This window comes from Vitis vinifera, chromosome 7 (genome assembly GCF_030704535.1).
Source record: "Vitis vinifera cultivar Pinot Noir 40024 chromosome 7, ASM3070453v1".
Taxonomy (NCBI): Eukaryota; Viridiplantae; Streptophyta; class Magnoliopsida; order Vitales; family Vitaceae; genus Vitis; species Vitis vinifera.
In genome coordinates this window covers 29192652-29219698 of record NC_081811.1, presented here as the reverse complement: position 1 = coordinate 29219698, position 27047 = coordinate 29192652, and the positions used below count along the sequence as shown (strand labels likewise).

General features: G+C 33.2%; 2 protein-coding genes across 9 annotated transcripts; one reads left to right on the top strand and one right to left on the bottom strand.

Moving 5' to 3' along the window:
* Positions 1-2069: 2069 nt before the first annotated feature.
* On the bottom strand, positions 2070-12271 carry LOC100262918 (F-box protein At5g39450). 6 transcript variants are annotated; one of them, XM_059738729.1, is made up of 4 exons: positions 11757-12209; positions 11624-11667; positions 9545-11477; positions 2070-2450 (listed from the first exon to the last, which is right to left on the bottom strand). In XM_059738729.1, the coding sequence occupies exons 3-4, from the start codon at positions 11401-11403 to the stop codon at positions 2435-2437; spliced, it is 1875 nt and encodes a 624-aa protein (XP_059594712.1). In that variant the 5' UTR covers positions 11404-11477; positions 11624-11667; positions 11757-12209; the 3' UTR covers positions 2070-2434. The 6 variants fall into 6 exon arrangements, with proteins under 6 accessions (XP_059594712.1, XP_010652920.1, XP_010652921.1 ...); XM_010654619.3 differs by lacking the exon at positions 11624-11667 and adding an exon at positions 5110-5163 and having other exon boundaries at positions 2389-2450; positions 11757-12271; XM_010654617.3 differs by lacking the exon at positions 2070-2450 and adding an exon at positions 8512-9291 and having other exon boundaries at positions 11757-12210.
* A 7073-nt stretch (positions 12272-19344) lies between these two features.
* On the top strand, positions 19345-24793 carry LOC100245853 (psbP domain-containing protein 2, chloroplastic). Of its 3 annotated transcripts, XR_009466272.1 has the most exons (4): positions 19345-19667; positions 19767-19922; positions 23693-24036; positions 24470-24793. XR_009466272.1 is itself a non-coding variant. In XM_059738727.1 (3 exons), the coding sequence occupies exons 1-3, from the start codon at positions 19356-19358 to the stop codon at positions 23951-23953; spliced, it is 729 nt and encodes a 242-aa protein (XP_059594710.1). In that variant the 5' UTR covers positions 19350-19355; the 3' UTR covers positions 23954-24793. The 3 variants fall into 3 exon arrangements, 1 of the variants encoding a protein (XP_059594710.1); XR_009466271.1 differs by having other exon boundaries at positions 19350-19922; XM_059738727.1 differs by having other exon boundaries at positions 19350-19667; positions 23693-24793.
* The last annotated feature ends 2254 nt before the right edge of the window (positions 24794-27047 follow it).

Here is a 27047-nt window from a genome sequence, read left to right as displayed (position 1 = left end):
AAATATTTTATTTAATATTAGGGATCCTAATTAATTTTCTCATATTAATATTATTACCATTCAATATTATTTTCAACTTCCTAAATAATAATTTTTTTTTTCTAACTTATCTAAATTAAATCTTTTAAGAATATTTATTTGCATTAAACTATTATTACTATTATTTAAGTTTCCTACTGAAACTTAACAAATACCCCATGTAGTTTTTTCTTTTTTTCAACATGCCAAATCCTTCCTATGCATCTTTCAACATTTTTATTTATTATTTTTTTTTTCTCTAAAGTCAAAACTTTTAACCTCCATACTTACAAATTTTATGTTATTTTCACATCTGAAACTATATAATTTTTTTACTTTTTTTTTTTATCTAGATCTATTCATTTGGGTAATCAAAATTTATCGATCTCCATTAATAAATCAAACTATGTTAATAAATTTTTAATCTTTTTTACCTATAAATTAATTAAACGAACTCTAATCAAAATTGAGATATTCTAAAGAATATCTAAAGTGTTCAAAAGTAATTAACCAATATAAAATATTAACTAGGGTTAGAATCTTACCTGAAAAAATCTAAACTTCAAACTCACCTCCAAACCTTTAGTCTTACGTTATCAAATTCTATGAATTTTGGTTAATAGAGTTTTCTGAATATGGAAGATAAGAGGAAAATCTAATTTATACCTAGGATTTTTAATTGTAAAAGGACTTTTTTACTTTTAATGAGTTTAATTAATTAATTAATTAATTAATTTTTAATTTATTATTTTGCCCCTCAAGTTTATTTTGGGGTGTTACAATGAGAGGTTTCAACAAATTTTTAATATTGTTTCAAAGTTGGAGTGCTCCTTCAATTGGATTCATTAATTAATCAAGTGGTAGATTCGTTAACACAAAGTCAAACATTTGATCTTCTACCACCATGAGGAATTGATATTATAGTTGTAATCATTGCCTTGCTTTTGATCAAGTCGAGATGAAATGTTTGTTTCTATTAAAAATAAATAAATAAAAATCTTTGAATCATCTTTAACTAACTTGACTTATTTTTGCAACCAAATTAGTGGACATTTGATAAAACTTAATACTTATTATTTAATGATTTAAATTGACTTTAAGTTAAATTATTCTTAAGTTGTTAACTTAAAATTAATTATTTATTTTTTACTTTAAGCATTAAATTTCTTTGATAAAATTAACTTAAAATCTATTTTAAATTATTAAATTGACATATTCACCTCATTAATTGTAATTAATATTTATTATTAAAAATTCTAACTAATATTTATTTTTATTAATTTTAAGCAATAAATTTTTTCATTAAACATTCATACTTAAAGTATTATAGATTTATAAGATAACCTTAAAATATTTACTACAAAAAATGAGTCATGAATTTGGAGTTATGATTATTAAATATATTTTTATTAGGTGAGGATAAATAAGAAAAAAAAAAAAGGATATTTTAACTTAATACTTAAAATAATTTTTAACTTTTAAGTTAAGACATTAAATTGTTTTACCAAACATTCCCAATATACTTAATAACTTAAATTAAATAATTAAATTACTTTATATCATTAAGTTGATATACCAAACATATTAGATTAACATATTTTTCAACTAGAAGTCCTAAAACTTCTATTGACTCGAACCAACTTCATCGTTAACCCAAATCAATTACTTTACTGAATCTAATTAAATATTATTTATTTAGACAACGAAAAATGAACTCTTTCAAATTTTTGAGGCAGTGAAATGCCCTTCTGCTCTTTTTTGATTTGCGACTACAAATTGAAATAACAGAACCTTAAGTAACCAGCTGAAGAAAGGTGAAGGATGACCTTCCTAGGACCCATAGTTAGAAATTGCAACAAGGAGAGAATTACAGTCCATTAAATAATGTAAAATTGTGGAATCACAAAGGAATGACTTTAGAACTTCCCGTTTGAATACAAGAAGAGAAAAGTGTATGGAATAGCATTGAGAAAAGGAAAAAAGAAAAAAGAAAAAATTTAGCTGAGAAACAAAATTGAGATAGCACAAACAACCATTCGGTTTGCAGCCAGTTTCTCTGATCCAAGTGCAAGAACCTTTATTAAGATTCAATCCTATAAATTTAACTCATTTGTAAGACACTAAATTGGGTTATACATGTCAACCGGGATGCAATTATCTAATGTTTATTTCCACAATAATTGAAATCTCACATCTCCAATCAGTTACATAGAATATCACCTCAACCCTTAGACCAGCTAGAAGAAAGAAGTTCCATGGAATTTTGAGAGAATATGATCATTGATGTGCAGCTGCAAAGACAAAGCTGAATTCCATCAAACAATCAGCAGCAATGAAGGAGCTTTGAGCTTTAGGTATTAATCAAAGCAATGGTGGCACACCACCGTCAATTCTCTTAACTCTTAAAAGACCCATCCTATAAATAATTCTGCCTGTCAAAGAGGAACATAGGTTTTCAAATTAGAGGAGCATCATCATCAATTCAACAACTTAGACAAAAGCAAATGACAAGATAAAGGAAACTAGCAATGCATTCAAGTTTAACAATGTTTAGTCCAATTAAGAACCAGGGAGAAGACTTGAACACAGATGAGTGACTCAAAAAAACTCTCTAGTTCTGACATTTATTTCAAATTTATTGTTCGACTCCATTTTCTTTTTCAGGTCTGTCACTGAAATGTTTACATATAATTATGAGATGAAAGAACCGGGGCAGTCAAGACTTTGCCCCTTAAAGAGGCCTCCGAAAAAGGTTTTTCTTTGAAGGCTATCTTTATTGCATGAGAAAACTTTTACTTCAATTTTTTTTTTTTTTTTTTAAATAATGGCTTCAAATAAAACAAACAGAGCCATGCATTAGTTTGATTCACAAGTTAATGACAGAAACAAGTCATGGTCAAAGCTTCAAGAAAACTCAAGATTAACACAGGACACAATGTAGGCATCCCTGCAAACAAAGAATGTGCAGAGGCTCAATTTTGACTTGTGAACCTTCTGTTGTGCTTATAAAATGTTCATCTATGAGATATCATCACCTTAACTAGTGTCATTTCCCAAGTAGAAAATTGACTGTTTCGGAATTAAAAAGCTGTTCTAAACAATTCTATTATCAACTGCATGGTGGACCAAATAATATCAAACATTTTGCATTTGCCCTAGGATTAAAAGAAATTTCTTTTTGAAGGAGCCAAGGAAAAAGGTTCTGTAATAATTCTACCACAAAACCGTCTATGGGTTTAGCACTCCGTATGGGTCCCTTGCAGCGCCCTGGAAAGGCTGAAATCATAAAGGGCAGTAGCATTTTTGTAGAGGCAATACTGGAAATTTTTCACCATGTAAGAAATTCATACAATCATATAGAAGAAGAGCTACTAAAAAGAGTCAAAGGGCTAGAAAACCAAAAATTGTAGGTTATCGATTAATGGAGTTTGGAAGGGGTGTGGGCTCTAGAATCAATTCAATAGGAACTTTCTGATAGGGAATCAGAGGCTGTGATCTCTTTTATGGCAAGGAGGCGGGGGGTAGGGTATGCTTCACTATGAAAGTTGACTATAGGGGGCTCATTTCCTAGTAGTCTTTCTTGTAGGCGAATCAAAGTTTTGTTTATTTTTCATGTGAAACGCAACTCAGAGCAAGATCTTTACTATTGATCAGTTGATGAGAAGAGGGAGAAGTGTTGTTCTTGTGTTGCGAGGACAAGGAGTTTACTAGCCATATCCTCCTTCATTGAACAGTTGCTCAAGCATTACATGTGTTGCTTTTCACTATCTTCAGGATATTCTGGCTTTTTTCTTGTTTTGCAAAGGATTCACATGTTAATTGGCAAAGTGGATCTGCTAGCAGGAAGATGAAATTTAGAAAGCTTTCCCCCTATGCCTGTTCTCATAACATTATTTCTGTGATCCAGGGCTTCTCTACGGGAAGAAAATTTGCCTCTTTTGGAATTTTTGGATGGTATAGTATCGGTTTGATTTGCTCATGTGGCTATTTCATCCCTATTCATTTTCCTCCTCTTGGTTTTTTGGTGCTCCTTGTACACCTCATTTGTACAAGGGGTGCCCCAATTTGGAGCCCTTCTTTACATATATTTGCTCATCAGAACAAGGGGGGCAAGCAAAACAAGAACAAGGTTGATTTCCTTTTAAGAAGAATAAATTTAGTGTTTGCTCACTAGCTCTCTTTCCTTTTTTTCTCTAAGCTGAATGGCTTTGACAGGTGTTGGTTAATGCCAGACCTTTTCCTCTTTTTGCTTTGTTGCTAGCCTCAGAGGGTGGCTGACTGGCTCTGCTTATAGTTCCTTTTTAGTATGAAATCTTTACCAGTACTCAAAGACTTAATAAATGGCTTGATGTGGCTTCACCATTTGAAAATTTCAAAGGTGTGTACTGAGCACCAAGCATAAAAAGCTCATGAGCCTGTTGAACAACTACCAAACTGAAGGGTTTTCTCTCTTTGGAGTGTCTTGGGTTCTCTCCTCTTCAATTAAGGAGACACTCCTTGGGTGGCATGGGTCCTTTGTGGGTAAAGCTTGCAAAAAGTCTTGGAAGCGGCCCCATTATGTATTTTTTGGACTCTGTGAAAGGAAAGGAACATGCTAGCTTTTGATAATGCAGAGTTTTCAATCCAAAGGATGAAAAATTCTTTTGTAGATGTGGACCCTCTTTCTCTTTTTAGCTTTATAGATTGGCTAAACTCTAAGTGAGGACAAGTGACGTTTCTTGTTTCTCTCCCTCCCCCACTTGGTTCAGCCTTTGGGTGGCCAGTGCATATTTCCGGTGTACTTTGGGATGCTGTTTTAGCATTTCCCTTTTTATATATATACTCTCTGTTTTTACCTATCCAAAAAAAAAAAAAAAAATCACACCAAACTGAGCTTGAACTTGAGTCTAAAGGCTTGATACAAGCTCACACCTAATTTGAAGAAGCTTTATTTCAACATAGCCAAGCTAGCTCAAACAGTCTAATAGTGAACTCAGTTTAGCCCATTTGCAGCCCTAAGCACATTAATTTATATTGGTTCTTGAATTGACTACCATCACAGAACAAAAGTTGAATTGCAACTGAGTCAATGCAAAGCCCAAGAGTCTTAACTGAACAGCTCAAGTTTATACAGTTTGATACACCATCTCCCCTCATCCAACCAGGCTGTTTAAATAAAAATAAAAATAAAAAGATAAACGAAAGAGAGAAAATTAATATAATGCCAAGTATATTAAATTATTACATAGCAATTAGCATGTCTACAGCCAAATGTAAGAGAATTACTGTGTTAAAACTAAAAGATCTTATAGCATGAATTCTGAGGTCTCATGATAAGAATCATTTCTTATACATATAAATTTAAAGGGGAGATTTATTCACACTATTCCAACATTAACAAATCACCAACATGTAAAATGAGTGGTCAATCTCCAGAAAGATACAAGAACTACTTGGTAAAGTCCCCACATGAAGGTTTCACACATGCCAGGGCCATAGATTATTTTTCTATTATTTGCCTGGTTAACATCTATGGACAAGGATGAAAAAATCAACACCATTGATGCCAATATTTCGTAATTTCGGTGTATGGATGTGGAAAGAGGGGGATAAATGGAAATTTGCAAAATTTCCTCAAAATATCGATATCACCATACAAGGAAAATTTAACATTAAATGTGACAAAATATTGTAAATATGTTGGAGATATTTCCAGAAAATATCGACATCACAGCTGAAGCCTCCATTTTACTATTTCAACAGTAAATTTAAACCTCTAGCAGCTAAATAGATTCCAAATTCCTTTAAATAAGCCCCTTCTCTCATTTTGCTTTCATTTATCCTCATTTCTCATTTTTCTCTCATTTGACTTTCCTTTCTCATAATCATAATTGATTGACATGAGTTTATAACTAAAGTATTTGTTTTGATAGTTTGCTTACTTCAATTTAATTGCATGATAGTCTAGTTATTTTACAATGTCACAGGTTTTATTAAGATGCAGTATTCTTATGAGTTATAGTTATTTAATATACGAACTTTGAATATTGTTTTATTTAAATGCAATCATGTAGTTTATAATTTATGTACATTAGTTTCTTAAGAAAATTTATATACATTTTTTTAATTTTTATGCAAAATATTAATTAAAAATTATGTAATTTAGTGCATTTGGATACATGTCATATTTTAAAAAATAATAATAATAAAGAAAGTACATACTTTGTGTATTTGAAAACACTTTTTTAAAATCTAAGTATAAAATTTTCTCTTCCACAAATTTTTTAAATTTTGAAAAGAGTTTTAAAGAATACAAGGTAAGTTTCTGCATTTTGTATGAAAGTTCTTATATTTTCTAGAAAAGTTTCTATTTTTAAAAATAAAAAATACGTTTATCCAAACACCACCGTAGTTGTTACTTGTAGTATACTATTCAATGTATTCACTTTCAATGTCATATTTCATTATATTATTGAGAAATGACACTAATTTTATCATTATTTCTTATTTTATGAAGTAAATTACTTTAATTTGTGAATTATTGATTATTTTATTATTTCAAAAAGTTTCATACAAAATTTTCATATTTTGAAGTCAATTTTCATCATTTCTTTTATTTTTACCCATATTGATCTCGGTGAACCACTGATATTTCCACTGAAATCAACATTTTCATCTTTGTCCACTAACATAAGAAATCCAAACCATGCATATGAAAGCACATAAACATGCACATAGAGTTGTCACTCTCATTTAATGGTTCATCTAACCTATCATTTAGTGTTTAACATTGATTTGACCTAATACTTTAAGCTTCTAAAGCAAGATAGGAAGCATCAAACATTGTGTTTGGTTTTTCAAAATCCAAGCTAGTGAAACTAGGAATTACTAGCCAATAGCCACTGCTGAAGGAAGACAATTTTCTCTAATTCGAGGCTGACCATGGCCTGAGCATGGAGGATAAGGTTTGGTTTATTGGAGGATTAGAAGCCTCAACTCAATGGATGAGACATTGTTATACATGGATATTATGTTCTTGTTTAGGTGAAAGAGAGGAGATGAGGCTTCATGGAATATCCTTACCTCATAAATGAAGTGATGAATCACTCCTTATTGATGGGGGAGATGTAAAATGGCACCATAGATCAATGGTCAAGGAAGTGAACTTCCTAACTAAGAGGAAAGCTTCCATTCTAATTCCTTTGAGGGAACATTTTTATCCTCAAGAGTTTAACTTTGGCTTTCAGTTTGTTAACTGGATCTTTATCAATGTTTTCAAATTTAGATCGGACCGACTCAACTACCAACTAATCTATTTCCGGTTAGAGTCACCTTTTTAACTCTTTTTTCTATTGAACTGGTTTCAGATGGTCTAACCTAGCGCTTAAACCGCCAAACTAGACTAAATGAGCAATTTTTGGAAAATCATCCGATTTTTATTTTGGCCTAAAATATTGTTGGACTGGAACAAATTTGAGCCGAACATACTTTCTAGGCAACTGTCTTAACAACTTCATATGCACCAATGTGTTGCAAGAGTTTTAAAGACCCCGTGAGTTTTATATTTTCTCGATGTGGGATAGTTAAAAAGATTATTGAGATGGAGTGCATTTGGGCAAAACCTTCTCTTTAGGCCACTATCCTAGCAACTTCATACTTATCAGGTTTATTATAACAGTTTTAAAGACTATGAGTTTTGTATCTTTCCAATGTGGGATTGTTAGAAAAGTAAGATTTAAAAAAATATTATTGTAGTGGAGAGGGGTTCGAGCCTTGGTCTCCAAAGAATATAAACCAAAAGATGACTGCTTGGCTACTCATCCATTTATTAGTAATGTTGCATAAAAATATATAATGTCAGATTTTTTAAATTTCCATTACTTAATATAGACATAAATATTTTATAATAATAAGTATGAAAATAATATACATTAAACAACGTAATAATTTTTAAAATTATAAAATAATAAGATATATATAACTTTTAAAATGTAAATAAAATTAAATAATATAATTTTCCTTCCATATTGAATGTATTTTCAAACTTAAATATTATACCTGTTTTATTTCATAAAATTAAAAATGTTAATATATTTATATTTATCCTTATCATGATTTAATTTGATAATGTTAGAGATACAAAATGAAATATTATTAAGTTTTTTAATTATTTAGATATATTCTTAATTTTTATCATTAATTTAAATTTTAATAATATATAAATTACATATTTATGAAGTCATATTGACATAAAAGTTTGATTATAGTTTGAACCATTGGTTTGACTAGTGAATTGTGACCCAATAACTTTTCAAATTCAATGACTGGTTTGGTTATGAAAACCTTGATCATTATGGCTCTATATTTTTTGGTTTTTTTTTTTTTTCTCCTAAAAGTCCATCATGGGCACCATCTTTCATTTTGTACTTTCTTTAATGATTCTTTAATAAACACTTTTGTTTCTTATTAGAACCATCAAAACGGTGTCATGCAGCCTATCACTACTAGAAAAAGTTTGGTTTTTATTCAAAATATATTACAAGAGAAAAATTAGCATTTGAAAAGATTTGAAATAACTTTTGTTATTGAATTTCAATTTGTAATTACATTCAATATCAAATTTGTTAATTGAAAAAATCATGAAAGAATTATTTTCGTATTTTACTATAGGCAAAATCAAGGATTTTGGTTAGAAACCAATATTTTCTACTACTTTAATATATTTTCATTTTAGTTTTATTTTTTTATTTTTTCAATCTTTATTTGCATATTTTATTATTCATAGAATGATGAATTTTGAGCACAAACCAATATTTTGTTCAATTTTATTTCATTTTTTATTTTCTATTTTTTGTTCTTATATTTTACTATTATTATTCAACACCAGTTACTTGTGCTCCAGCATACATAGCAACAAACATGAAATTTGTCATAACTCAATCCAACTCAATACAAAGTGCTATACAATCATCATTGGGTTTTTGACATATGAACTAAATAAACTTGTAAAATAAGTCTCTTCAATTCTAAAATGAAATTCATATACACAGACAGATATGTGAGTTTCAGTAAACATGCATGTCAAATAATGTCAAACAGTTAGGTTATTTACCGATAATGCAGAAAGTACAGCAAAACTTTGGTGATGAAAAAATAACCAACCAAATGCTACATATATCAAATACCCAAAAAAGGAAGAGAAACTCACTTTTAGGGGGCAAGAAGCCCTTAGAGAGAGAAAGAAGGCAACATTACAGAACGTAAGTCAACTAATGTGTGGCAAGCAATGAGTATCTAACACATGAGAAATTAAGTTAGAAGTAACCAACTATAGCTCCAAGAATAACCAGTCATGAAAGACCACCAAAACAGTATTCATTGTCACCAACTTTATGGAACAATTTTCAAGCATAATTCATGGAGTAATTTCATTAAATTACAAACATTAAATGAAGCAAGAAGATAACCAAGCGCACTATATTATTTATCTTTATACTGATGATAAAGACTACGTAAGCACTTAGTTGAGAGGTAGTAAAAGACAAACCTGGGTGAAGCCAAACAATTTGTGGTGTTTGCACAGCCAGCAAAAACATTTGAGTAGGACTTGGTCAAATATGAAAAATTGGCAATTGGAGGTAAAGCAGGCACACGTTCACCTTTCTTCAGAAGCTCTTGCAAGTTAAGTCTCTGCAAGGTCAGGATAGCCCTGGATTCCTTCCACATGAAGGCAAGGAGTCCACCCTGAATGACATACAATGATCCAGGCTTGGAACCAGGATATCTGAAACCATACCCATTTGCAATCCCATCCCCCACAAAAGCATGCTTAACAGCCACAGGAAGGGAATCTGCGTCTGTCTCCCAAGGGAATGGATCTATTGAAGGCTCATTGATTTTCACTATAAACATTGCTGACCCATTTGGATGCAGAACATAGTGGGTGCCTTCTAATATTTTGGTTGCAATTAGATGTCGTTGCTCATCAATCTCTTCATAAGACAGCAAAAGAAAGAACAGAGCCTTTCCAGGCTTGTCTTCAGAAGGCCGGCCTGGAGGCCAACCAAAAGTTCCTCCCCATAAACCCGCATATTCTTGGCCAGCTGTTGAGACCCGCATGGGCAACTTGTAAAGGGCAAATCGACTATCATGCATGTTTGGCCATGCTCGATAAGAAGATAATTTCACATTTGAAGCATGTAGAGTGAGTCCTATTGTATCACCTGACTTCAGAAAGTCATGAAGCTGTACATGCTTATTCTCACTGCTTGAAGAGCCATTCTTTGAGCTTGGACGACTACCATTCATAGAGCCAGACTTCCCTAAGATCTGTTTAAAACCATCCCTAAAATACCCACCAATAGTTTTCCTCTTAGCAACTTGTGTGCAGCCATCATCCCCACTGACAGAACCACGAAAAGCACTTGAATGATCAAGACTCTTCCTGATCTCGCTCACTTCCAACAGCGTAGGATCAGAAGGAAGCTCAGGGGCTGCCTTCAAATCAATGTTTCCTCCACCCAGCTTATACTTTTGCATTAAAATTGATCTCCTCTCAAATAATAGCATCATATCTTTTCGAAAGTTCTCCTCATCATTCCTTGAATGAGGAAACAGTGGACCCTTTGCTGAACTGGGTTCCGTCAATCGGACTTGGTTTGTAACAATCTCAAGCAGCCTCCTTCTGTCACCAAAAGCCAATCGACTAAAAGGGACCATTGGTCCACTCTGTTCGACAAGCCTCTGTGACCTTGAAAGCCCGCTATCTGACCTACAGACCTTTCTTTGTTCCTTATCTGAATGATCAATAAAGCTTCTAGCATGAACCAATTTACCCCCACTTGTTTGTTCCCTAGGCTCAACCTCAAGCAATAGCACGTTGCAGTTCTTCTCAATCCCCTTGACCGAACCAGGATAAAAATGGTCATTTTCCCTTTCCCTTCCATGCAGGAAAAATGCTGTGGAACCATCAAAATCACCAATAATTTCAAACACAGGTGCCCATAAAATCGGACCCTCTTCAATTCCTAATGGGCCAAGCTCTTGTGGAATGATCCGGCACCCAACAACAGAAACAAAACCAGGCATAACATACACTACATTGCCAAGTTCTGGGTTTTGGTGAACCCAAATTCCAAGTAAAGGCTTAACACTAATTAGGAACCGGCAAAGTGCTTTATAAGATGAGATACCCTTTCGCCACTCTATGAGGTCTCCATAGGACACAACTCCTACCATTTCGCATTGAGTGAGCCAGACCTTCTCAGAGGCGACCAGTGTAGATAGGCTCCGGCAACCTAGACTGAGATTGCAGAGGTCCCTTGGAGATAGGGACCGGGACACCATAGCAAACAAATCATCCGGCAGAGCAAGAAGCAAGCTCGAACCACAGGGATCAGACCCCATAACAGTCAAACAGACGAGTGATTATTGATGAGATATTATCAGGAACGCTTAAATTTGAGCTACAATGTGGTAAGCTGCACAATTCATTACAATTCAAGAAAATCCTGAATCAATAACATAAACAAAGCCAAAATTACAATCAACTGCTGAAAAAGCTCAACCAAAAAGCCCTTTAAAACCCTTCTTTCATTTAATAATAGCGAAATGAATAGATTCAAACCTGGAGCTAAAATGGGCCTATTTCAGATGCTTCAATTCCCGCATCTATGAATCATACATGAAAAAAGTTCACCCAAAAACCCTTAAATACCCCTCTTTTCTTCTCAGTAAGGAAAAATTGAATAGATTCGCACCTGTAATTGAAATGGGTTCGTTCCAGATTCTTCACATCCTGCATCTATGAAGCATGCATGAAAAAAGGGCCACCCAAAACCCCTGAGACCCCTTCTTTTTCAACTCAATAATAGAAAAGTAGCAGATTCAGACCTGGAATCAACATAGGTTTGTTTAAGATTCTTCAATTCCAGTATCCATGAATCAATCCATGAAATGAGTTTGTTCCGAAGTCTCCAATTCATGCATCTCGTAAAGACTAACATGTACGAGTCTCAAATAAGGGCGAAAAAGTAGGATCGGGTGAGCAAGATCATGGCCATTGATTCAAAGTAAACCCGGTTGTTCTAAAGGGGAAATGATGAAGAAGAAAGAAGACGAAGAAGAAGAAGCAGAGGACCAATTGAGCTTTGGTATTATCACAGTCCTTATGGGGGGTTCTGTGGTGCTCGTGTGACAGCCAACCAATATGGAAATTGGAATAGAGTCCAAAGTCCATAGCCCTAAGTGAAGCGAAAGTCCCAAAAAGTCCAAAGCCACTCCAACAGAAGGCCACGCCAAAAGCACTAGGCCGAAGGGACTAAAAAGTCCAACCACATGACACTATCATGGCTCCAAAGTCTACCGCATGGGTCCAACCCCACTTTTTCCACTGTTGGGGGACTATCACACTTGCTTCGTTCCAGTGGGCCATACGCCATACGCCATTACTAGATATTCATTGCACAAATTTGATGGATTTGGTCGTCGCTAGTCGCTGCTTCCAAGTTCCAACCATCCCACACTTTACGTGTACTAGGCTACCGATTGTCTAGCCCGTTCTATAAGTTAATTTCATTTCTCCAATGATTTACACATACAAAATTCCGTAATTTCATTTCCTACCCACAGAAATTATGAACTCTTACCTTCCCCTAATCAAAAAATTATTAGAAAGTCAAGCACGATTCGGCTCCCTTTCTAGCGGAACAAAATGCATTTTAAATTAATTGCATTTTTAAATATGTTGAAATAATATTTATTATAATAAGATATTTTATACCACAAAATAAATAAAAAATGTGAATAAGCAAGTGAAATGCTCAATGTGATGGAAGTTGTGCTTTAGGAAAGCAATTTCTAAAATGAAAATTGTGTTTTTTAAAACGTTCTTTAAATAAACGAATTATGTTTTGAAAGCAAGATATTAGAAAAATATCAAAAACTATTTGAAATATAAATTATTTTGTCCTCCTTTAAGTGAAGTCAAACTAGGCCTTGTATTCCTCCTCTAAAGTAAAAGAAGGATAGTGGGGTAAGAAATGGGTAGAGCCATTCAAGCCAATTCCTCTATGACAATAAATAGTAATAGATATATCAAAGTGTGGATAAACATAGAAAAGATACCTTGTTTTTATTAGGATTAAACCCCTAAAAGTAAAACATGATGTAATAAAATTAGACTTCTCTTTCCCTTTTGTTATCCCGTTTATACATTGATATTGGTTTGATCATCTTGCATTGTACATGATTTAGGTGTGTTAGGAGTTGTATAGAGTATACAAGTCATGGATTTCTTGCAAGATGATAAGTTGTTCACAATCGGTTTATGGATCTAGGTAATCCAGTAAAAACTGTCTTGGCCATCAAGATGAGTTTCCTATGATGAGTGCACTATTATGTATAATTACACATGGATATAACCAATGGTGAATCATGACATAAAACTATCTGTAGACCCTCCATTTTTTTCTAGTAGCACATATAATTCTTTGTGTCTTCCTTCATTTCTCGTTGCCTTATAGTTGTCCCATGATGATCTATTGTCACTCATTTGGTATGATTTTTTAGTCACATTTACATATTCATTATGGATGGATTTTTTATGGATCCCAAATGTGACCTTAGTTGCACCTTGGTTTAGTTCACTTGGTTGCATTTTAAGTTTAGGTTACTTAGTTGCATTCTAGGTTTAACTCACTTAGTTGCACTTTAACTTTGCTGACCTAGTAGCACCTTAGTTTAGCTCACATATAGCTCATGTATAGCTCACGTAGTTGTACTTTAGCTTAGCTCACTTAGTGGCACCTTAGTTTAGTTCACTTGGTTGTACTTTAACTTAGTTTACTTAAATGCACTTTAGTTTAGCACACTTAAATGCACTTTAGTTTAGCACACTTAGATGCACTTTAGTTTAGCTCACTTGATTCACTTAGTCTAGCTCACTCAATTACATTTTAGGAATTTTCTTAGTTACATCTTAATTTAGTTTTCATTACACTTTAAATGACTTTATCTATGTGCATTTTTAGGATAGTTTATCTAGATGCATTTTAGGATGCTGTTTAGGTTTATTTTAGGACAATATTTCATATCATCTTACATGGCATGTGCATGAGGGTTTATTTGGGAAGACAAGGAAGACATTAAGACATTAAGACATTGATATTTTGGATTGAGTTTGGGATGGAAAGGATTCTCCAAGAATGATCAAGACATTGAATTTGACATTAAGGAAAGGACTCTTGTTGATCACATTATCAAGGTTTAAAAAAAAAAAAAAAAAAAAAGATTCTCATTGGAAGGTGATGACATTGGAAAGTTTGATAGAAGATAAACTCTTTTGGAGATTCTTTGAGTTTTTTAGGAAGGAAAGAATCCACTTTAGATTGGAACACAACTGCCATTGGAATTTTAAATGGAGTAGAACTCTGAAAAGAGAAGGAGATTGTGTAGACTTGCAACATTGCCTTATGAAAATTGTAAGATTCATAACATAAAAGGAATTTGAAGAAAAGAAAACTCTCATGGTGATGGATGACAAGGGGAACTTTAGATATGGAAAGAATTTTTATTATTTTTTATGAGATTTTATTAAGGAGGATTCTTTGAGGCCATGGAGATATGATTCACGCCACATGGAAATTTTGAAGAAAAAAGGATTTTTGAAATTAGCAGCTACCATTGAGAGAGCATGAGAGATTATAAAAGGCATAAAGAAAGGATAACCTTTTTTTAGAAGTTGAGTTAGAAAATGATCTCTTTGGAAGGGATTCACGACCATGGAGGGGATTTGGAAGGTATGATTCATGCATAAGGAGATTTGGAAGATATGTGGGCTGCCACTTGGTATACACGGCCGCCACTTACCATATGAGAGAAGATTTTTAAGGAAATGTGGACTCTTGGAGATAGGGGCTACCATAAACATTCTTGACTAATCATTCACGACATTATGGAGAGATTAGAAAAGGAGGAGGACACCATTAAGGATTTTTTGTTTTTTTTTTTTTGGCGAGTAAGGTTGCCATAGGAGATTAAGAAAGAGTAGGAGAACTTTCTAGTCATATGTTGAATAAGCTTTAGTATTTTGTCATAACTTTTGCTATGGATATCCAAATAAGTTGATTTTTGAGGCTATGGAAATCTAACAAAAAGGATTATAATTCATTTGTTGACCAATTTTCTTGAATTAATAGTTATTAAGGGGTAAATTTTGTGACAAGGTTTGGGGGAGCTTTCTCAACATATGTTGAACATGTTTTAGTATTTTAGGTATAACTTTCGCTATATCTATCGAAAATTAGCTTAAGGAGAAGATCACGACCATTGAGAGATTTTAGGAGAGGTAGGCTACCACCCACGACCACAAGGAGAGATATTTTGGAGAGATGGATTGCCATTGGAGACTTGGAGAAAGAGGATGATGCCATAAAGGGGTTGCATATCAGAGTTTTGGAGACTCACACACGCATAGGAGAGAGTGTAAAGTTTTGAGAGCTTTTTGGAGGAAGAAAGAGACATCCACTACTTGGCCATTGTGAGATGGACTTCGGGCTGACACCAACTTTTGAATTTTATTATTTATTTCATAAACTTCCAGTTCACTTTTATTTATCCTATTTTCATATATTATACCTTGTAAACACTATAGTCCGCATATTTTACATTGTACGTGAAGATAAAAATATTGGTAATCATAGATATATCAGTACTTCGATTTTACGGATATATCGAAAATATATTGATGGATATTTTGACACAAAATATTAATAAGCTAAAAATTGATCAAAAGTCATGAAAATAAAATAAAAATAAAATAAAAACTCTTAAAAATAAATTTAGAAGTATAATAAACATTTTAAAGTTGTTTTGTTGAAGAAATTGATATATGTATATATGATTTGCTATATTAAACTTATACTAATTACCTAATTTAAATGGGATTAAGTACGTACCAGATACTTTAAAGTAATTGATCGACTTTAATTTAGAGTTAATGCATCACTTCAACACCAAATTCCCAAATTTATAAAATTTTGAGAATAATCATAAATAAAATTTGAGCAATATGGAACCAAGATACTTTCAATTGAATTGAGGATGAAATGGTTGGAGAATGAAGTATTTATAGAAGAAAAAAAATGGGCCAAAATAGTCGTTAGATGGTCATTTCAACATTATAATTCATTTCTGACCGTTTGATCAAAATTTGGATGAAATCTGACCATTAGATCTTCAAATAACCGTTGGAATTACTTCCCAACCATTGGATCAAGGCCAAATTTAATCTTGGCCCTTGGATTTGGCAGCTGACCGTTGGGATCAGCTTTAAAAAATGGCTTTGTTTTTTGCCATTAGATCAAGGTCATATTTAATTTGAGCCATTTAATAAACCCTTTTAACCATTCAACCACTTCAATATACATGGCTATAATTCTGGCTATTAGATAAGCCAAATTAAATCTCAAAGGTAAGTAAATTAAAACTAACGATTTTTAATTCATAAATGCTCTTAAGCATCTCAATATATAGGTGAGTAACTTAAAAACCCTATAACCCATCATTTGGGTTGAATTGGTAGCGTAATCAATTTGATCGATTCACTAGCCATTAAGCATTAAATACATTGGCATGTGATTGTTAGGGTTTTAGACCCCAATTAGTTTAACAACCAATTCAACCGGTACTCTACTAATTGGGGCTTTGGTAGGGAATCTTGGATCTCTTCGTTCCCTATCCTAGGACCAGCTTAGGTGCATAAAAACTCCCTAAGGCTTCTACATCTTAAGTTACCAAAAAAAAAAAAAAAAAAAAAACTTTTTAACAAGTATTAGATCTAGATGTGTGTATTAGAAAACTTTGCTTTTGATTTGGATGTTCCTAAATCAATTCCTTTCGATGAAAATGCAAATCGAAATAATCAAAAGCCTTATAAGCCATGATCTTTTGTTCGGTGACTCAACCTCAAACCTTGGTACTCAAACGATGAACTGTTTGGGAGGGTGGAGGTCAAAGCTCTCTCTACTCTTTGAATGGTGGAAGGCGACTTAATTAAAACCTTAATCCTTAAGAGTGTATTTATAAGGTTCCCTATTGGGCTTAAGTGACTTGAGCCCATTAAGGACTTAGGTCACTTAATTTAACTAAAAATGATTCTAATTGATTAATTAACTCCATAGGGTTGTCCAATTAATCAATTAGCCTAATTTAGAGATATAGTTCACTAACACCTATACAACCTTATGCAATTACCAAAACATCCTTATACATATAAGTGAACCTAGAGTTTATCCAATCATAAACTATACCATCGAGGTATATGAGCTTGAATGAGGACCACTCAAAACCCATAGGACAATATTGAATCCTTTATAATCCAATTCTAAAGTTGATTTAACATCCCATGAGAAAGAATCAACTACATTCTAGTACTCATTGTAAATAATAACGAAATGAAGTTCAAGTCCATGACCTGCTATCCACTATATGCAAACTCCCCATGAACTTGTGTTTATAATCTAACAAGGTAGTGTTATCACCTATCAAGATTGTCTCTCTAGTCCTTAAGTTATAAATCCCGCACATTATGCAATCAATTGACATATTCTAATTCCAAGGAACATATAACTATAGTCTTCTAGATCACATGTCCTTTAAATCACCAAATTGGACATATTGTCTCAATCTTATGAGATATCATAGTGCCTCTATTAAAAATGCCTATTACCACCAACCTCTATCAATAGTGACTCAATCTATAAGGATTTGTGACTGTCTTAGGGTTCACCCATAGGTTAAAACCTCCTATGAATTTTATCATAGACTCAATATCTTCTCAAGGTTGAAAGTTCATACAATATAATAGCTTGGTGAATTATGACAATTGATAGTCTCATGTCACGATTCACCATAGGTCTTGTCCAATATGTAACCGTACACACTAGTGCACTCATCATAGGAAACTCATCTTGATGGCTAAGACAAGTCATCCTTTCAATTAGGAGGTAGCGCACTACAATCTCTATTGGATTGCCTAAATCCATGAACTGATTGTGAACAACTTATCAACTTACAAGAAACTCATAATTTGTATCTTTTATGCAACTCTTAATACACCCGAATCATGTACAATGTAATTGATATGAAAGTGTATGCTCAGATGACCAATTAATGTATATGGGATAGCAAAAGGAAACCATAAGAAATATAAATGAAAATAAATTTAAAATAAATGTCAATCTATTACATCATGTCATGCTTTTTAAGGCTCAATCTCAATAATTTTTCTTCCGATCGATTAAAACATGCTACTAGAAGTTTAGGGTGCACAAAATGCATCTTGACTGGTCAAACCCATTCGATTCAACCTGTTCCATCTTGCCTTAATTGTATAATTATTGAAATTTTGTTGAATAAAGGTTGGGAACCTTCGCAAAATTTTACGTTGATACCAAATAAACCTTTAAAACACATGTTAAAAGTAGTAAGGGCAAGGTTTGATCAAAAACCTTAAATCATTCAATTTTATGAAGATGTGATCAATTTCAAGTTAAGAAATGATGATTTTTAAAAGTTTAAAGTGCATGAAAAATATTAATGCCTCAAGTATACCAATAAATGTAACCTTGCATTGGTACCTAAGTTTTTTCATTTAATTTGCTTGAACTTCCTTTCAATTCCAAGAAAAACTTCAAACGATTAACTTGACCGAGCCATAGTAAATTAATTTTATTTTGTTATCATCAAAACTTAATTACAAAAGCCTTTGAGCTTTTACAAGTATAATAAATAATTACTTGTCTTCTCTCATTTGTTTACATAATATTAATACTTTTTTTATATATAAAAAGAATTAATAAATTCATATTTATGTACCTTTTATAATAATTAATTAATGATAAATTCGTATTCATAGTAATAAATAAATTGATAATAAAATAATATTCATTACATTGTACTAATAATGTTTGTTTGATATAATAAAAATCCAAATTTATTGTTAGATTTTTTAGGTATAAAATGTTGCCCCATTATGCATTCAATGATTTCGAATATCGAACCAAGTTTTAAAATATTCCTTTTTGTTTACTCTTATAAATTGGGATAGGATATTTACAGAGGATCATATTTTATCTATGATGCACTTTATAGAATGGTTTTATGTTTAGATAGGGGAAATGTTTTTTTGTCTTCTTTACCTAGTTTTTTTGGGCTTCTATTTGTATATTTGTATACTCGTGTGTACTGTTTTCGCTGCTTAGAAGCGCTTCTAATACAAATTCTATTTATCTATCAAAAATATATAAATATAAAATGTATATATATATATATATATATATATATCAAGGGCATAGGAGATGATAATGAGTTTAGTAACGGTGATGGGCTTGTGGGGAGCGTGCAATCTGTTGAAACCGTCAAGTCCTCCAAAAACCCTCTTCCCAATTCCAATTCCCAAAGCTCTGAAACCCAAAACACAACCCAAATGGAAGCCATTAGAGTGTTGTTTGAGCAAGAGGGACCTCAATCTCTCAATTGTTTCATTGCTTTTGGCGGCTGCTTTACCAAACACCGTTTTCAAAGTAGTGGCTCAAGAGCTGGAAGAGTTTCAGAGGTACACTGACTCAGTGGAGGGTTTCACACTCCTCATACCCTCTTCTTGGATTAAGGTCTCTCTTCCAAACTTCCTGTGGTATAATCTTTGCTGTCTCTCTGGAAATGGATTGAAATGGATGTTGTTGCTTTTGAGTGTGTTGTTACTGTTGCAGGTCGATAAAGGGGGTGCCACTGTGCTGTTTGAAGAGGAAAACAAAGGAGTCAATAATGTGGGGGTTGTGGTGAGCCCAGTTCGGCTCGAAAGCCTCAAGCAATTTGGGAGTCCTCAGTTTGTAGCAGACAAGGTTATACAAGCAGAAAAGCGAAAGGTAACTGTTCTATGGGCACTTGTTGGCTGTGGAATTTGTATGTTTGAATGTAGTTGTTGGTGGATTTGGTCAATTCTTAATATGACTTATTAAAGCAATGAGGAGGGTAGTGGCAAGCAAGGATTGAGATATCTGTAGTTTGGGCCAAACCACCCCAGATTTAGAGATTCAGCGAATCCCAATATGAAACACCAAGAACATGCCAAAAAGTTGAGATACCACTATCTACCACGATAATGTAATACTCACTCAATCTTTCTAATTCACAATGGATTTCCAGAATTTTAGATCCCTAAGAAATGTGGAGCACCTAAGGATTTCATACCAATTAGCTCAGCTAGGGGCTATACAAGCTATTGACAAAAGTTTTGGCCAATAGGCTCAAAAAGGTAGTGAGTAAGGTGGTTTCAATTACCAACATGCTTTTGTTGTCGAGGGTAGACAAATTTTGAAGATAACCCTAATCACTAATGTGGCTCTTGATTAAAGGTTAAAGAGTCCCACTAGTGGGTTTATTTGTAAGCTAGACATTAAAAAGGCATATGCCATAAACTGGGATTTTTTTATAAGGGTTTTTGAAAAAAAAAAATGGGTTGTGGGCATAAGTGAGTGAGGTGGATTAAAGGGTGTATTCCTATGGCAAAATTCTATGTTCTAGGAAACGGAGTCTCATTCGATTTCTCTGAGAGCTTTAAGGGTTTGATGTAGGGGGACCCTTTCTCCAGTCTCCCCTTTCCTCTTTGAAAAACCTATGTTCCAGTGACGTAACACCCTATTTTAATATAAGAATTAAATTTTTTTAATCCAATTAAACTTTTGAGAATTATTTATTATTTTTTAACATAATTAAACCTTGTAAGAAATTAAAAGTGATCAATAACAATCTAACACATAAGAGACAAAAGAATTTTAACATGGAAAACCCTCACACTAACTGTGGAGATAGAAAACTACAAAGTCTAACACCTCAGATAAAAAATCCTCTATATTGATACACAGTTTTACTTTGTTGTTTACTCAAAGACTAACTCTTCAGTACCTATATCACGATCCACATCCACAACATAGCTCCTTGAATGCTCCAATGGATTCACCTTAACTTGTGAGGGGATGCAGGTCTCTCTAACAACACAGAATTTGTTCAAAGGACCTTTAAGAGCTTATTGGCAATGATAAAGGCAAGTTTGGGTGTTTTTTGAATGAGAGCATCCAACCCTAAAACACATTTAGGTAAGGTATATACAAGCCTAAGAACCTAAAGGGTTGAAAATGGAATTTTCTTTTAAAAAAAATTTCAACTTTCCAAAAATTAATTAAGACATTTTAGCTCAATTTTAAAGCTTTCGATCCAACCCTTATTAAAAAAACTAACTTGTTTTTACTCAAACCTTTTCAAACTTACTTGTGACGGTTTAGCTAATTAAATGAGAACTTGAAATCTTCAATGAAGAGTAAGTCATTATCTAAAAAGATTCTATTGTAGAATGAAAATGAACAAAATTGCCAACAAAAAACAAAACAAAACATTGTGTCCTAACACTCTTCATTTTAGCAATGGAGGTTCTCAGTCCAGTTCTGATGAGAGCTAGAGAGGAGGCCTTCATTTTGGGCTTCAAAATGGGAGGGGTGTGTAGGAAGGGGATAGAAGTGTCTCATTTGTTATTCACAGTTGATACCTTAGTTTTTTGCAATTCTAATCAAGAGCATATGGAGCATCTTAGTTGGGCCTTCATGTAGTTGAGGCAATATCTAGCTTAAAAATAAACATGGAGAATAGCGAATTAATTCCTATTAGGGAAATAGAAAATGTAGAGGGTCTTGCTTCAGTGTTAGGGTATAAGGTTGGGAAGTTGCCTGCTACATATAATCAAGGGTTGTCACTTTGCCTAATTATTATATGTTTCTTTTTGCTATTCCTGAAAGGTGAGCTTGAGGTTAGAGCAGATTTAGAAGGATTTCCCATGGAGTGGGGTGAAGCTTAGGAAAGGCCCCATCTAGTTAACTTGTCTACTACTTGTTTTGTTTTGATAAGGGGAGGGGATGTCTTCACATTAGGTATTTACAAACTCTTAACAAGGCTCTACTTGGTAAATGAAGTTGGAGATTTGCTATTGAAAGGGAGATCCTTTGGAAGCAAGTAATAACAAGAAAATTTGGAGATGATGAGGGGGTTGGTGTTCAAGGATTGTGACCGATAGCTATGGTATAGGTTTTTGGAAGGCTATCAAGTTTGAATGGGAGACTTTTAAAAATAGAACTTGCTTCAATGTGGGTAATGGTAGAAGAGTAAAATTCCAGAAAGATAAATGGTGCGTTAAAAATTCATTAGAAGTCTCTTTTCCGAAGTTATTTTCTATCGTAGCTACAAAAGAGACTTGGGTAGTAAAGATGTGGGAGTAGGAGGGAGAGGACGACTGTTAGATTCTTTACTTTTATAAGCAGTTCTATGATTGGGAGTTGGAAGGAGTAAGGCCTTTTTTCGAAGGTTGTATTCATGCTTAGTTAGAAGGGATGAGGAAGGCAGATTGCAATGAAAGAAATCCAAGAGTGGCAAGTTTATTGTTAAATCCTTCTATACTTTCTTATTTCAGGGAACTATCAAGCCTCTCCTGCAAGCATAGTTTCGAATCCATGGGTGTTAACAACAGTGAGTTTCTTTGCTTGGGAAGCTGCTTGGGGAAGGGTGTTAACACATCATCAATTAAGGAGGGGTTGAAGTATGCCCATTAGATGTTATACATGTAAAGGGTAAGAAGAGTTGGTTGATCAGATGCTCCTTCATTGTTCCACAGCGAGAATTTTGTGGCAGTTGGCTTTTTCCCTATTGAGTGGTTATACTCTACTGAGTTGACATAACTCTTTTGTGGGGAAAAAGTGGAAGACAATTTGGAGAGTCGTTCCTTTAGGCCTTTTTTGAACGCTATGGATGGAAAGAAACAAGAGAGCTTTTGAAGATGCAGAACAATTGGAACAAGCAATCAAGTCCTCCTTTGTTTGCATCTTTTGGATTGGGTTTGGATGTACATAGATGATACTTCTATGACTGTGATAGGCTTTCTTGATTGGTTGAATTTTAACTAATGACAGAGCTGTTGTTTTGTGTTGTCTCTCTTTCTTTGTGTTTGCCTGATGCACATTTTGTCTAAATCATGTGTATTTTAGTGCACCCTTTCTTAGGTGTTTTTAATTCATATCCTCGTTTTGCTTGTCAAATATATATATACGTCAAAGCTGAAACAAGTGATATATCTAGCTTGTAGTGTGGTGGACATGATGTAAAATTAGAAATCTAACCTAAAAATGGATTGTTTTCCTGGTTGTTTTACAATGATCTCTCTATGGGCTAGTTTGGAAGTGATTCTTGTAAAACATGTAGGGCTTCTATAAGTAGTATTTCTATCAGAATTACTTTTATGGAGCATCTGTTAGTATTCAATATAAATAAATAAATAAATAAAAGTGTTTTATATGTATTTTTATAATGAGATACATAACGAAAAAGTGAATTTTGGAATATGCACCTATCAAGTGCTAGTCTAAGAATCACTTCAAGTGATCAGCTAGGATCTTAAAAGTGAGAGTGATTTTTGAACTTTGCCAATCACATAATTTTCATTTGCTGGGTGTGGAATTGTCTCTGTTGTCACATTTTCCTTTGTGGAGAAATAACACTGGATTTGTCTTGTTGCAACTCTTTTTGTGTCAGTTCTCTTGTAGTATGTTGGCAAGCACTATGCCAGTTTTGCTTTACAAATTCAAATATTGTGTAGGAAAGCACAAAGGATGCTGAGTTGATTGGAGTTGCAGAGAGGTCAGGCCAGGGAGGCTTACAAGTTTATGAGTTTGAGTATATAGTCGATAGCACCAGGGGGGGAATGAAGAGGATCTTTTCAGCTGCATTTGTGAACTCTAAGAAGCTCTACCTCCTAAATATTGCCCACATAGATAAACCAGAGAGTCCTCTGGACTCGCACACAAGAACAATGCTGGAACAAGTTCTTCATTCCTTTGATGCGGCACCTTCGACATAAAACAACATTGCTGTGCATTCTTTTAACACAGGGACAGTGGACTTCATATTCTATGGCTCTGCTCAATTTTTATAAAGCCCGAGGTAATCCTACTCAGTTATCTCATGTTAAACTATTCCTAAGGGAAGGTATTGGATAGTTTTTTCAATCAGAATATTGTAGGAGCATTTGCATCCTATATGGGAAGAAATAAACCCGGTTTCTTTTTTTATATATCATTTGATGGCTTAAATTCTTCTCTAAATGGGATCATCAGCAAAACTTGACTGGAAATGAAAACTGTTTTCGAAAGGGGGAATCCTGAAATACTTAAATAATTTGTATAGGCCGACCCATGACATTATTGTGCCATGGACTGTGTACAAAAATTAGAGTGTCAAACTTGGACACAAATCCATCATGGGTTTCAAGTAGTTGAAGCCCATGGGACTATAAGTACTAGGATCATGAATTACAATATTGGTTTGTCCTATTGTTTTGAGTCTCTCTCACCATATACAATCATCTTATATGCAGGTAGCAGCCATGGAAAAAGGGTGGTAACTCATGAGGGAATCCAAATGGGAGAGAATCATCCTTAAATATTCCTCTCAAAGCTAATGTATTTGTGTAAGATTACAAAGAATTTATTCCAGTTTTTTCTTGGAATACAATAATGTCGGGAATCAGTGTTAGGATGGTGGTGGCTGATGGTAGCTGGTGGTAGCAGAGCTGCCATATCCCAACTGCTACTTGGTGTCGGAGTTGCTTTTTCCTGCTGAAATTTGAAATAACAATGGCAGTAGGATGTATAAGCAGATCAATTGGTATATTTATGGAGCCCTTCACAGCTTCCAGCTCTCCACTTGTGTACTCTATTAATATTAATATAGAAAGTAGGATTTGGTCTGCAAAATCATATAAAGGTCCGGATCATGCAAACACCAAGTAAATCGGAATGTTGAGATGGTGAAGAAAAATCTCCATTGGCTGCAAATACGAGTGTGGTAATCACCTTGATTAGAAAAAAAGAATGAGAAGTTTCAATGCCACCCCCATTGATGGAGTCTGGCGGAATGGGGGGTGCGCTGCTTTGGAAGGAGGCAGTACGACGGGCATGGTGGCAGGGTATAGCGGGTCCCCCTACCTTGATAGGGTCTTGCGGCAGGAAAGTGTCAGTCCCACTGCTCTGACGGGCGTTGGGGAACAAAGGAGCCGCCAGCGTTATGCCATGTTTTAACCCCACTAACTCTTCTTACACACTTGGCCAAAAAGATTCTCTCTGAAAATTGGAGGGTCACCGGGTCTCCATTCCTGGCGGTTCCCTGTTTGCAGATGACTCGAGGACATTGAGGTGCTGTCTGGCCGACTAAGGAGAGTGGTGTCCATACAGCCTTCAATCCTCATCGATGACGTGAGAAAGGGCAAACAAGTACATTAAGTCAATATTTTTCGAAGTTATCATGCTATGAGCTTAGACCAAGCAAGATTCTTCCTAGCAGCACACCAAAGTGTGAGTTGCTTCTTCCTTAAGAATGATTCTTATTTCAGCCATGTTACCCTAATAAATAAATAAATGAACGAGCTTCTTTATTAGTATAGTGTTAACTAATTGAGAAAACAAGACCCAAGTCAATTTCTAAATAAAAAGATTAGGGTATGTTTGGAACTGTTTTTAAGGATAGTTTTCTATTTTCTGTTCTTAAGAACATAAAATATGATGTTTCTTGAAAACATATTTTAGGTGTTTTATATTGTTTTGACTTGCTTTTTGAGGATTGTTTTAAGAAATAATTATATAAATATGTAGAATGATTAAAAATAAAACACTAAATATAAAAATTATTTTTAAAACATATTTAAAAATATTAAAAACATTTTAAGTTTTCAAACAAATTTTTGTTTTACAAAAAACTATTCTAAAAAATTATTTTTTAAAATTGTTTTTGAAAATAATTATCAAATACACCCTTAATGTCTTGATTGATGAAACCATTTAGAGGGGGGTGGATAGGCAATTAAGCAATCAAATTGTCGTCATATTAAAACAAAATTTAAACTTAATTATACCATTTCAAAGTAGTTTTTGTTTGATTAAAAGAAATTTTGTTAGAAAAACTATAATAATATAGTGATTCTAGGTATGATCCATTAGGATGGTGAATATGTTCAATAAGCAAGAGAAAAGGAGAGTGGATTAAGGTATTGATGATCAAATAATGAGAAAGTGAATATCATATATGAGAGTTTAGAAAACCTGATTTTCGATGAAAAAGTAAAATCAATCAAAATTAGAATAAAATGAAAAAGCTCTCAAATTCATAATTTACTCAAAATCAATATTTATTCAGAAAATGTCATTAATATCAATTATTCATCGAATTATGTTAAAGGCCTTCAAATCTTTTCTAAACTAATGTTAATTTAACGTTGAGTTTAGATCAATTAAATTCTCAAATCCTAATTATATTGATTAATAATCATAATTAAGCTCAATTTATTTGTAATTACCTTCTAATAGATCGCATTATGAAACTACATGATCTCAATGAATTTAACATTAATCATTCGGTAAATTGATTTAGAGATATTCCTTATTCAAGACAATTAAAAGAAAATATTTTCTCAAATTTATTAATTAATTAATTCAATCAAAATTATTTTTGTTATTAGTTTCAAGAAAATAAAGGAAAATGAAAGAAAAAGTATTCTAATAGATGGCATTGTGAACTACATGATCTCAATGAATTTAACATTAACCATTCGATAAATTGATTTAGAGATATTCCTTATTCAAGACAATTAATAATAATAATTGAAAGTATTTTGATAGAAAAAAAACATATATAATAATAATAATAATAAATAAATAAATAATAATAAATTATTCAAAATGAAAAATAAAAATAAATAATATATTATAAATTAAGAAAATAAAAACTTTTAAAAATGAATAATTTAGTAAAGAAATATGAAACTGAATGATGCAATGTTTCTCAAATAGTTGAAGAATGAATTCGATGGATTTCTCCAATTAATGGAAAATTCAAATTAAATTTTAATGGTTTAAATATAGAGAATAAAAGTATTTCAATATGGGTAATTAGAGATTCTA

Bases quoted from the DNA above. Each gene is read 5' to 3' on its own strand.
- LOC100262918 (XM_059738728.1), bottom strand. From the start codon at position 11,403: ATGGGGTCTGATCCCTGTGGTTCGAGCTTGCTTCTTGCTCTGCCGGAT.
- LOC100245853 (XM_059738727.1), top strand. From the start codon at position 19,356: ATGATAATGAGTTTAGTAACGGTGATGGGCTTGTGGGGAGCGTGCAAT. The intron at 19,668-19,766 runs GTCTCTCTTCCA...TTACTGTTGCAG, and splicing joins TACCCTCTTCTTGGATTAAG to GTCGATAAAGGGGGTGCCAC. The intron at 19,923-23,692 runs GTAACTGTTCTA...AATATTGTGTAG, and splicing joins TACAAGCAGAAAAGCGAAAG to GAAAGCACAAAGGATGCTGA.